The sequence below is a fragment of the Chiloscyllium plagiosum genome, unplaced genomic scaffold, assembly GCF_037043375.1.
Source record: "Chiloscyllium plagiosum isolate Xiang-an unplaced genomic scaffold, Cpla_swu_hap1 HiC_scaffold_10, whole genome shotgun sequence".
Taxonomy (NCBI): Eukaryota; Metazoa; Chordata; class Chondrichthyes; order Orectolobiformes; family Hemiscylliidae; genus Chiloscyllium; species Chiloscyllium plagiosum.
In genome coordinates, this window is record NW_028270148.1 from 81,148,773 (window position 1) to 81,162,109 (window position 13,337).

The 13,337-nt window shown below is 41.3% G+C and overlaps 1 protein-coding gene across 1 annotated transcript in view; it reads right to left on the reverse strand.

Annotated features, from left to right (window-relative positions):
* Positions 1-13,337, reverse strand: part of nt5e (5'-nucleotidase, ecto (CD73)) — an 83,064-nt gene that overhangs the window by 42,846 nt on the left and 26,881 nt on the right. The window contains exons 2-3 of the mRNA XM_043696234.2: positions 3,502-3,724; positions 3,235-3,423 (exon numbers count right to left, since the gene is read on the reverse strand). Coding sequence (XP_043552169.2) covers positions 3,235-3,423; positions 3,502-3,724 — 412 coding nt within the window. The remainder of the gene's footprint in view (positions 1-3,234; positions 3,424-3,501; positions 3,725-13,337) is intronic.

Sequence of the window (13,337 nt, forward strand, 5' to 3'; positions counted from 1 at the left end):
TCAACTGCTTCATCAATCACCTTTACATCATTATAAAGTCAGAAGTAGGGATGTTTACCCACGATTACAGAGTGTTCTTCTCTTGACAATCAATGGTGTTAATACTGCTGAATCCCCACTTTTTTTTTAGATTACATTAGATTACATTACAGTGTGGAAACAGGCCCTTCGGCCCAACAAGTCCACACCGACCCGCCGAAGCGAAACCCACCCATACCCCTATATTTACCCCTTGCCTAACACTACGGGCAATTTAGCATGGCCAATTCACCTGACCCTGCACATCTTTGGACTGTGGGAGGAAACCGGAGCACCCGGAGGAAACCCACGCAGACACGGGGAGACCGTGCAAACTCCACACAGTCAGTCGCCTGAGGCGGGAATTGAACCCGGGTCTCAGGCGCTGTGAGGCAGCAGTGCTAACCACTGTGCCACCGTGCCGCCCACTTGTCCTGGAGATTATAATTGACTGGAAACTGAACCAGTCACATATAAATACTGCGGCTACAAGATCAGATCAGAGGCTGGGACTTTGTAGCATGTAACTCATCTTCCGTTTCCAAAGTCTGTCCACATTCTACAAAGTGTATGTCAGGAACATGATGGAATTTTCCACACTTGCCTGAATGAGTAGAACTCCAGTAACACTGAAGAAATTCAACACCATCCAGTAGGAAAGTAGCCTACTGTTTTGCATCCTATTCACCACCTTCAACATTCACTTTGTCCACCTTCAACAGTGACAAAAACGAACAACATCTCCCAAGCAGTGCAGAAACTCACCCAGACTCCTGTTACAATACCTTTCAAATCCAAGAACTCTGCTACTTTGAAGGGCAAATGCAACAGATGCATATAGAACATAGAACATAGAAGAATACAGCGCAGTACAGGCCCTTCGGCCCTCGATGTTGCGCCGATCCAAACCCACCTAACCTACACTAGCCCACTATCCTCCATATGCCTATCCAATGCCCGCTTAAATGCCCATAATGAGGGAGAGTCCACCACTGCTACTGGCAGGGCATTCCATGAACTCACGACTTGCTGAGTAAAGAACCTACCCTTAACATCTGTCCTATACCTACCCCCCCTTAATTTAAAGCTATTCCCCCTTGTAATAGCTGACTCCATAGGTACACCACCACCATTTGCAGGTTCCTCTCCAGGTCATGCACCATCCTAACATGGACATATTGCTGTTCCTTCATTGTTGCTGGATCAAAATCCTGGCACACTATTTCTAGCAGCATTGTGGGTGTCCCTACAGTCCAAGGACTTCAGCGGTTCAAGGAGACAATTCATGATCTCATTTAAGGCCAATTAGAAGTGGACAATAAATGATACCCACTTCCTGTGATGGAATCAAAAACAAATTTGTGGGCAAGTCATCCATATTCAAGATACACAATTGGCTGGTTATGGTCTCTGCCTGTAGCTCTGTGCCTACTGCAGCCCTCCCACAGCATCCCTTTTGCTCCTCTACAAGTTTTGTGCTCACATGCATTTCTTGTGCCTCCTGCACCTATTTCTCATCTGCCACCTCATCTTTTCTTCACTGGAGGATGCATCTCCAACTGAAATTACTATCCCCATATTCCATGAACAGCAATGCTGCAGTGATCACAGAACTGTTATTGTGCAGAAGGCAGCTAATCAGTCCATTGTGTCTGCACTGACTTTCCAAATGAGCATCTCTCTTCATATATTACAAAATCTACCAGCTGGCAGATGGTACAACATTTAAGAGCCTGGATAACACCCAGGATTCTAGGCTTTCAAAGAGATTTTTAAAATTCATTCATGAGATGTTGGCATGACTGCCCATCCCAAATTGCCCCGAAGAAGGTGGAGTTCATCTGCCTTCTTGAACCATTGCAATCCTTAGGCTGTAGGAACACCTGCAGTGCTATTAGGAAGGGAGTTCTAGGATTTTGACCCAACAACACTGAAGGAACAGTGATACATTTCCAAATCAGATGGCTTGGAAGGAAACAGCCAGATGGGGTGTTCCCATGCATCTGATGCACTTCCCCTTATTGGGAGTAACTGTTGCAAGTTTGGAAAGAGCCTTGATGAGTTACTGCAGTGCATCTTGTAGTTGCTGTTGGGGAGTTAAATGTAGTAGATGGAGTGCTTTGTCCTGGATGATATTGCATTTCTTGAGGAGTTTTGGAACTTCATCCATCAATGTTTAGAATTGCAAAGCGTCTTGATAAGGTAAACCATAAAAATAACTTTGCTGAACTGTTTGCTGAGTCACTAATGAAAGGGTGTAAATTTATGGTCAGAGTCCACTATAAATCAACAAATTAGGAGATTTTATTTTATGTAAGGTATAAAATGTAGCAGTATATACAGGGGTCTAAGCAAAACTTATGGTCTCTTTTAAAAGTAAAGTGAGTAAATATTTGCAAAAGAAAAATGTGAGGAAAAGGCAGATGAAGTAGACTGGATTAAAAGCTGACTGAGGTAGTACAGCTGAGTATCGTATCGAAAAATTCCATGATTCAACAAATGACTGGTGTGGAAGACTTGCCTATTGTTTCTAATGTTGATATCCATCTTCTTGGTTACTAGTAACTTATAGAAGATAAACTAAAAAGACAAAATGAAAGTGCTAGTGAATAAGGCACCAAACAGGGATCATTGTTTGTTCTGTGGCACTCAACTGAAAGATATTTAAAGCTTATCATGAGATACATCAAGTGTAACTGCCTGACTTTGGAGTTCATTCAGGGACTTTCATCTCCTTCCATCCCAAAGCAGATATTGGAGATTAATGTCTGACCTTGCATCTCAGAATTTACACTAGTTGCTTTCATATGGGGAATTAAATAATTACCCCTATAGCTTAAGGCGTGTCTACTGATCATGACATTTCAACTAATGTTGAATTAGGCTGACTACATAAGAATGATCAAGGTGCAATTGGGTGATATTAAAAACAACATATTAAGTGGAATGTGGAATTTTTGTACATGGGCTTTATTACAGAACGAGTTGTTTTAATCTAGAAAGTACTGTCTAAAATTGTGATAGGGAGAAATTCAATAATCTCAAAAGTGAATTTGCAAGCGTCTTGAAGGCAAATAATTTTTTGGGATCTGAGGGAACAGTAAGGGACTGGAACTAACTGGAGATCTTTTGAACAGGTGGTATAGGCACAATGGACAAATCCTTCAAATTATTATTTCAATGCAATTGATGGATAGAATTAATTCAAAAGTTTACCTGTGTAAAGAAAAGTGTTGGAATGTCCTCCCACTACAACATCAACACCTCTCACTTTCTTTGCAATCTGTTTGTCTGTCTCAAAACCTGAATGACCAAGGGCGATAATCTTGTTAACTCCAAGAGTTGTGAGTTTGTTAACTTCACGCTGCACAGCTTCAATTTCATCCTCGAAGGTTAGGTGTGGCCCTGGAATATATGTTAAAAAGAATTGGTAGCTAGTTCAAAGCGCTGTAATACTGAACCTCATCTTCAATTGGTCCCCACCTGGACTTGAAAGCATTGGGGTTTCTTTGGTGGTGTATCCAACCACACCGATCTTTTCCCCACCAACATTTAGGATCACATATGGTTGATAGAAGCCCGTGATGCTTGGTGATAACTGCTGATCTGTTTTTATATTTGCACTCAGCACTGGGAAAGTAACATTCCGAAGAAAGGGGTACAAAAGGCCATCCACACCATTGTCAAATTCATGATTGCCCAGTGCCTATGGAAGAGAAGAGCAATTTAGTTACAAAGGTTCAAATAAAGAGAATATATTCATTCAGGGAATCAAAAATGTCTTGACCATGAAACTAGATCCCACATTTTTCTAACTTTTTTGATGACTAAAAACTTTGCTTAACTTCTTAATGTTAAACAGTCAGTGCAAGTAGAGAAGGTGGTGTGGTTCTGTTTGAATCATATGCCGATCTTACAATAATTCACAGAGGAAATTGCAATGAAACTAAAGTAGCTTGTAAATGACACAAACATTGGCCAGAAAGACATGTAGGATATGCAGCTAACTAGTTCACTTGAGCCTGCTCCCACCCCTCTTCATTTAATTATCAACATCATCTTCCTTTTTCTTACTTGATCTTGAACTTGTTTGTTTGGATTAGGAATTGGCTGGATGGAAGAAGACAGAGGGTAGTAGTTGATGGCAAAGTTTCTTCATGGAGTGCCGTCACTAGCGGTGTTCCGCAAGGATCTGTTTTGGGACCATTGCTGTTTGTCATTTTTATAAGTGACCTGGAAGAGGGGTTAGAAGGTTGGGTGAGCAAGTTTGCGGATGATACGAAAGTCGGAGGAGTTGTTGACAGTGAGGAAGGATGTGGCAGGTTACAGCAGGATATAGAGAAACTGCAGAGCTGGGCAGAAAGGTGGCAAATGGAATTCAATGTAGCTAAGTGTGAGGTGATTCACTTTGGGAAGAATAACAAAAAGATGGGGTACTGGGCTAATGGTCGGATACTTGGTAGTGTGGATGAGCAGAGGGATCTTGGTGTCCATGTACACAGATCTCTGAAAGTTGCCACCCAGGTAAATAGTGCGGTGAGGAAGGCATATGGCGTACTGGCTTTTATTGGTAGAGGAATTGAGTTCCGGAGTCCTGAGGTCATGATGCAGTTGTATAAGACTCTGGTGCGGCCGCATCTGGAATATTGTGTGCAGTTTTGGTCGCCATACTATAGGAAGGACGTGGAGGCACTGGAACGGGTGCAGAGGAGGTTTACCAGGATGTTGCCTGGTATGGAAGGAAGATCGTATGAGGAAAGACTGAGACACTTGGGGCTGTTTTCATTAGAGAAAAGACGGTTTAGGGGTGACTTGATTGAGGTGTACAAGATGAGTAGGGGGTTAGATAGGGTTGACAGTGTGAACCTTTTCCCGCGTATGGAGTCGGGTATTACAAGGGGGCATAGCTTTAAATTAAGGGGGGGTCGATCTAGGACTGAAGTTAGGGGTAGGTTCTTCACTCAGCGAGTCGTAAGTTCATGGAATGCCCTGCCAGTAGCAGTGGTGGACTCTCCCTCTTTATGGGCATTTAAGCGGGCATTGGATAGGTATATGGAGGATAGTGGGTTAGTATAGGTTAGGTGGGCTTGGATCGGCGCAACATTGAGGGCCAAAGGGCCTGTACTGCGCTGTATTCTTCTATGTTCTATGTTCTATGTTCTATAATAGCTCTATGTTTGTAGATGACAAAGCTGGCTGGGAAGTCAAAAGGGAGCTACCAAAATACCATCAACATATCTCCTGTTCCTCCAGGGATAAAAAATCTTTGACCATTGTTACACAACTGAAGATGTCTACCACTTCAAAACCCATCTGCACTTTTGAAAATCAGATCACAATGCTGTGTTCTTCTTCCCAACTTACAAGCAGAAGTTGAAACGTGAGGACCCAGTATAGAAAGTAGTACAGTGCTGGTCTGAAGCAGCAAAAGAGCTTGGAATTGGTGGATTGGTCCACATTCAAGAATTCAGCATACAATCTAGTATGCCACCACTTTAATGGACTTCATTAGCATGTGAGTACAGGACTGCTGAACAAAAAATGTCAGTCCGTATGTTCTCTAATCAGAAACCATGGATGAACTGAGAAATCCACGGTCTACTAAAAACGAGGTGTGGACTGCTCAAGTCAGACAACCGTCACCGTAACAGGAAATCTAAGACAAAACACCAGACTAAGTTAGACCCAAACTTACCACACACCTGTCTACACGACATGACAGGCTACAAAGTGAAGCAGAACAGAATGGCCGATAAAAATACATCCCTCCTTGATGCGTTCTGATCAAACAGAAGATCAGTGAAATGGTGTCACCTGCCCCAAAGACTCAGATACATCTGTTTCCTCAATCACCACTGCAGATATCAGAGATGGAAATGTGTTGCTGGAAAAGTGCAGCAGGTCAGGCAGCATCTAGGGAACAGGAGAATCGACGTTTCGGGCATTAGCCCTTCTTCAGGCTAATGCCCGAAATGTCGATTCTCCTGTTCCCTAGATGCTGCCTGACCTGCTGCGCTTTTCCAGCAACACATTTCCATCTCTGATCTCCAGCATCTGCAGACCTCACTTTCTCCACTGCAGATATCAGACCAGCCTTCTTGAGAGTGAACCCATGGAAAGCGACTGCCCAGACAGCGTCCTCGGCCATACACTCAGATCCTGTACAGATCAGCTGGCGGGAGTATTCGCTGCCATCTTTAACCTCTCCTTGCTACAATCTGAAATCCCCACCTGCTTCAAGAAAATCACCATTATCCCAGTACCAAAGAAAACACATGCAATGTGCCTCAATGATTGCGGCCTGGTGGCTCAGACGTCCATAATTATGAAGTGCTTTGAGAGATTGGTCATGGCTCATATCAGCTCTAGTCTCCCAGCCTGCCTTGATCCCTGGCAAGTTGCCTACTACACAACAGGTCCATGGCAGACACCATGTCCCTAGCCCTACATTCATTTCTGAAACAACTGGACAATAAAGGATACCTATGTCAGGCTTCTGCTTATTGACTACCGCTCAGCCTTGAACATTATAATCCCAACCAAAATAATCTCCAAACTCAAGACCTAGTTCTCTGCTCCACCATCTGCAACTAGATCCTCGACTTCCTGACCCACAGACTGAAATCAATGAGGATAGGTGACAGCACTTTCTTCACAACAATCTTTAACACCGGCACCCTGCAAGGTGGCATACTCAGCCACCTACTGTACTCCCTATACACTCATGACTATGTCCAAATTTCATCCAAACACCATTTACAAATTCACTGATGACACTGCCATTGTAGGCTGGATCTCAAACAATGATGGAACAGAACACAGGAAAGAGAGAGAACATTGGTAGTGTGACATAAAGATAACAATCTTTCCCTCAACGTCAGCACAATGAAATGGCTGGTCATTGACTTTAGTAAGCAAGGAAGATATTCCCCTATCTACATCAATAGAGTTGAGGTAGAGATAGTTGAGAGTGTCAAGTTCCTAGGAGTGATGATCACAATCTGCGCCAGTCATGAATACACAACAATACCTCTTCTTCTTCAGAAGGCTAAGGAAATTCGACATGTCCATAGGACTCTTACCAACTTTTATAAATGCACCATAAAAGGCATTCTATCTAGATGCATCACAACTTGCTATGGCAACTGCTCTGACCAGGGCTGTAAGAAACTACAAGAGTTGTGAACACAGCCCTGTCCATCACATGAGCCAATCTTTCATCCACTGACTTTATCTACACTTCTTGCTGCCTTGGAAAAACAACCAACATCAAAGACCCTTCCCATATCGTTTGTAAATTCTTCTGACCACTTCTGTCAGGCAGATAGTACAAAAGCTTAAACACATGTACCAATAGGTTTAAAACAGCTTCTTCTCTGTTGTTGACTTTTGGACCTCTCAAGTTTAAAATCTAATGTTGATCTTGCTTTTGTGTGCCTTATTGCAGCCATAACTTTGTATTCCTCACTCTGTTCTGTCACCCCATGATCTTTGTATGTTATGATCTGTCTGCATTGCATGCAAAACAAACTGCGCTGTATCTAGATATCTGTGCCAATAATAAAATCAAAATTAAATAAAGAAGTTGAGTAGGATGTAAAGATGCTTCAGTACGATTTGGCCATAGTGAGTGAATGAGCAAATGCATAGCAGATGAAATGCAATATAGATAAAAGTGAGGTTATCTAGTTCAGTAGCAAAATCAGGAAGGCAGATTATTATCTGAATGGTTAGAGATTACAAAAGTGGAAGGTGCAATGACAGCTGGGTGTGGTTGAAGACTAGTCACTGAAAGTAAGTATGTACTTGCAGCAAGCTGTGAAGAAGGCAAATAGTACATTGGCCTTCATAGCAATAGGATACAAGTACAGGAACAGGGGTGCCTTCTTGCAATTCTACAGTGTCTTGGTGGGACCACACCTGCAGTATCGTGTGCAGTTTTGGTCTCTTTATCTGAGGAAGGATATTCTGGTTGCAATGAAGGTTTCCCAGACTAATTCCTGGGATAGCAGGACCTACCTACGAAGACAGACTGGACCAGTTAGCATTATGTTCACTAGAGTTTGGAAGAATGAGAGAGGAATTCATAGGAACCTAGAAAATTCTAACAGGACTAGACAGTGTAAACGCAAAACCGGAGATCACAGTATGAGTAGACTTTAGGACTGAGATGAGGAGAGATTCCTTTAACCAGAGTAGTGAGACTTGGAATTTGCTACTTCAGAAAGCAGTTATGGCCAACCTGTGAATGTTCAAGGATTTAGAGATAGTTCTGAGGGATAAAGGGATCAAAAGTTATGGGGAGAAAGTGGGAACAGGATACTAAATTGGATGATCAGCTATCATCGTGCTGAATTGTGGAGTAGGCTCAAAAGGGCTGAATGGCCTCCTTTGCTCCTGTTTTCCCTGCTTGTCCTCAATTTGAACAACTTCTGCTTTAACTCATCTCACTTTCTCCAAGTCAAATGTGTGGCAATGGTCTCAGCTATTTCTGTCTACTTGTGAAGTATGTGAGACATTTCTCCTACTCATGCCCCGACTCAACTTTTTATCCAATACAACAATGATGTCTTGAGTGCTCTTGTTTGCCATCTCTGACAGGACTTCCTTTTCCCTCAGTGAGGAATCACCCCCACTATGGTTGACTGAATTTTCAGCCATGCCTGATCCCTCTCCTGCACTTCTGCCCTCAACACGTCTTCTCCTTTCCAAAAGGATAGCATTCCATTTGTCCTTACTTTCCACCCCACTAGTTCCTGCATTCAAAAGATCATCCTCTGCCAGTTCTGGCACCTCCAGCAGAATGTCACCACCATAACGCTATAAGATATAGGAGCATCCAGTCTGCTCTGCCATTCAGAGCTGATGTGTCTCTCAACCCCATTCCCTTGCCTTCTTCTCATAACTCTTGATTCCCTTCAGAGGCTATGCTCTCAGGTCCTAGTCTCATACACAGTACTAGTAGAAATATCTTCTCCATTTCCACTCCTTTCAGTATCAGTCAGCTTCGCCTACTCCCTGCCTCATCTAACTCCCTGTTTTTACGATCCAAGGCACTCTCATTTAGCCAAGAAGCACTCACAGTGCAACAGGGGCTGGCTCCTTATTATAGACTCCAAAAACAATGCTTCTGACTTAAATAAAACAGTTGTTCAGTTAACCAACTTCACCTAACTGTGACTCAGCTAACTCCTGTTTCAGAAATTAACAAAAACGATAACATTTAAACAGAGCAGTTTTTAGTTACTAGATTAAAGCACTAAGTTAGCTTGAAAATCATTGCCAGATCTTTCAAACAAGCACCAGGACATCGCTTGGCTGATGGTGAGAACGGCTCTGCCTGTGAGATCTTTTATGCATGCCCGGACTCTCCATGCACAACACGCTGCCCTTGAAGTGGCTGTGGATGGGGATGAGACTATCACACCTCCTTCTGAAATGTGCCTATGCAAAGGAAGTCTGGAGACGAATGCAGTGGTGTATGTTGAGGTTGATCTCGAGCAGCTCTGTGACGTAGGACTCTGTGCTCTGTTCTGTTGCCTGGGACGCACACCAAGATAAGCATCAACTGTGTCTGGAGGACCATCAACTCAGCGAAAGACATTCTTTGGTCTGCCCAAACTTTACTGGTCTTTCAGTTGAAAGAGTTGGCCCTAACTGACCAGGTCTACGTGCTGAGGGACACACTGAAGTTTGGGCAACTGCTGCCACGGCATGGTGGGAAAAGACCACCGTGTAAGGTTCTTCTGCTGAAGAATAACAGGGGTCCATCCAGTAATTGGGCCCCACTGACACCTCAGATAAATGCCAAAAGGTCGGACAGTTAACATAGAGAATTGAAAACATCGACTCAGTCTGTTCTCTGAATGTAAGGACAATATATATCTGAACAGAATCATCAACTGTACATGTACCAAGGATTTCTATGAATAAAGTATATTTTTGAAATAAACAATAATTAGCTTGAAAATTAGCCCTGAAATTACCACTTACTCCTTGCAACTCAACCCTTGAAACTCCCTGTTTTTACCCAACTCCAAAGTTGCATTTGGCTATATCTGTTACGTACTGCTGACAAGAAACTAACTCCACGGTGCATCAATCATTATTGAAAAAATTATTTAATGACAAGCCTCAGCACAAGGCAAAGATGCACAGCATGGAGCTGCAATTGCCGTGACATAATCAAAGCCCGAGAACTCAAGACAATTTTCTGACAACAGTTATTGCAATTGTTTGAATAAGTTCTGAAGATGTAACCATGCTGCTACTGCTGAATATCACTTGCCTTTTATGTGGTAAATGTATTACATATTCCATAAATTGAGATTGGATTTTTCAAGATTATAGAGATTAATAAACATGATAACATAAAGTGCATATCTTATATTAATGGTCAAGGAAGGCTATGATGTATACAGAAACTCGCAATCAACTTGAATGTAGTAGCTGACTACAAAGAATCTCAAAATCTCTGCGCAAGTTAGCCATCAGGTGTGTAAGAAATCTCATATTCATGTCAATTTAGCAATAACTCATTAAACAGGTGAAGTATCTGCATCTCAGCAGGGCTTCTACTGTTTGGCAAATGCATTGAGGAGGGAAGGGTGACCTGAACTATAAAAATAAATGTGATGTCCTTACTACTCTTGCCTGGTGCTTCCACTGTTGTGCCATGCACCCTCTTTGCAGTTGTAAAGTTCCCAGCAGCTGGCTGCTGGTTTTCATCATTCTGAATGGTTCATTTTTTTTTGTCCCCTAGGTTATAATGTAGTTGTTGTTGGTTGATGGAGTAAGGTGATGAATGACGCCTTAGGAGGTATCCAGTCATGTTCTAGTGTGTGTGTTGCAGGATTGACAAGCTAGCAGGTCTTTCCTTGCCTGTCATTTCCACACATTTTGGATGAACTTAGTGGCCTTGGCACTAACATTTTGGACACATAAGCCGATCCAGCAAGGCAAAATCACACGCGTGGATATTAGCCACCTGGGCACGAGCAATGGCACAGTTAACACTGCGGGTAGCATAGAATAGATATACTCGCAACATTAGAAAATTGGCAAAAATACTGTAAAACAATAAAAATATGCCAAACAAAATGTACTCCTGAGTGTTAGCCCGAGAATGTATATGGCTTGTTACATGAATGATAGGGATATCCAATATTTCAGCAATTTAAGTATATAAGGATTGAGATGTATGTATTGCAGTCATTGGATTTACTTTCGTTGGAAGTCTGAGAGAAATGCTCTTCAACACTACATCAAAGATTTTGATATTTGTGTAAATACTTTAAGAGATGCATGGAGTCATTCCCTTAGCTTAACCTTGTTTACAACTGTCAAAAATAAGTGGAAGCACTAACAAGGCAATGGTTTCTATGAAGATATCTTAATCATGACATCTTTGACCTGTCAATATCAGTCCTGACCAGCATTGCTGGCAACCAAAATCTTATTACAACAGTCTTGTTAAAAAAGGGAAATTGTATTGGAGGGAACTATTGCTATCCTGAAACATGTGTCAAGTTCTCTGTTTTTTGGAGAGGAAAGGGCCATAAGGAAGTTTCTCGTACTGTAAATTTAAAGAATGAGATGTCAGGTTAAGAAACAGAACTGAAAACTTGTCATGAATAAATGATACAATTTTTGGTCATGCAGTGAGGGTCAAGCATCCTCACTTTCCATTGATAGTTAATCTGCTCTTTGTTGTGCAAAATGCTGATGGTAATATTGATCAAGTCATATCTCAGAGTGAAACTTATCTAAATGGATCATAAGTTTTAGTTTTGAAGTTTGGTTAATATGGTGATTAGTCACTGAATGTATTCATATAAGGCTGCCAGTTTGCTTTTAACAAACATTAACTACACAAAAATACTACATATATGATTGTCTGATAATGTCTTAACAGAAAAAGCAAAAAGAAAGATTCAACACCTTTCCCAGGAATATCTTTTACAATCACTCAATCCCCGTGATGTCTTAATCCTATCTTGAACTCTTTAGTTTCTTACTCAGTTGACAAGATTGCAATTGCTTCCAATCAGTGTCTTTCTATCCATTTACCAGATGTAATTCTCTTTGTTACTCTGTGAAACACAGGGACATGATTACTTCACTGATTTTTTTCTAACTGACTGTTAAGAAAAACTATGTCTACCTAAACTGCTAAAAGAGTTCTAAGTCAATTTTCAGTTGTTAAAGCTTGAATTGCCACAGACTAAACTTCCTTTCTGCTGGAAGGAAACTGTTCTCAAATGACTGTGGCCTCTAGTCTGTCTTTCTGTATGTTTAAATATGTAATCTGTTAACTCCCCAAGTAGTTCATCTAGTCATTTATCACTTTCTTGAAAATGATATTTGAACTAACTGTTAAAAATTCTTATCTGACCTCTTAATGAAACAAATTAACTTCACAGAACTAAAGTCAAAACCTATTTACCTCTAAAGTCCAAATTCTCAACTAATGATAATATATTATAAAATTCTAAAATCTTAAAATATTATATTTTAAGCAGGAGAAGGATTAGGAGAGAAGCTGAGAAACAGTAGGAACCAGCTGCAAATGATTTAAATTGGGTTGTACCAACAATTCTAAGACACAGAGGGCATTCAAACCATCATCATTCCTATAATATGCAACTAGAAAACCACAAGAGATAATTCTACCAAACACAAAACAGTTTTATTGCTTAATTTGACTATTGATTCAAAAAAATTTTTAAAAGGAGGAAGGGTTGGCAATACCAAAGTGGAAAAGCCACTTGCACTGGGTGGGTTTCTCTATCCCTGAAGGAAGTGGGAATGAAAAATCACAGAGGCTTTCAAAATGTGGTTACTATTGTAATTTAGGAAATGCAGCAATATTCAATAAAGATGTAATATATGAGGTCAATTTGCAGCAGCTTGAATTTTCATTTACTGTGGTGTCGATGTTTCATTTTATGTTAATGGAGAATAGGATAATTTTTTTTGTAATGGGGTAATTTTGTATTCAGCAGACAGGGCTTGTGATGCCTCGGTTTACAATCTCATGTGAAACATTGCAACTCCAGCAGTGCTGTACTCCTTCAGTATTATACAGCACTGCCAGCCTAGATTTTGAACTCAGGTCTCTGTAGTGGGGTTTCAATGTGCAACTGACTAACTCTGAAGCCAATAGCAGAGAAAGGAAATAAATACTTTCTGACATCTAACTGAAGTTACAATCATGGTATTGTTATTGCATAGGAGGCCATTCAGATTGTCATTTCTGTGCTGGCTCTCTGATGAGTAATTTAACCGGTGCCACCCCCCTGCCTTTTATATGTGACTCT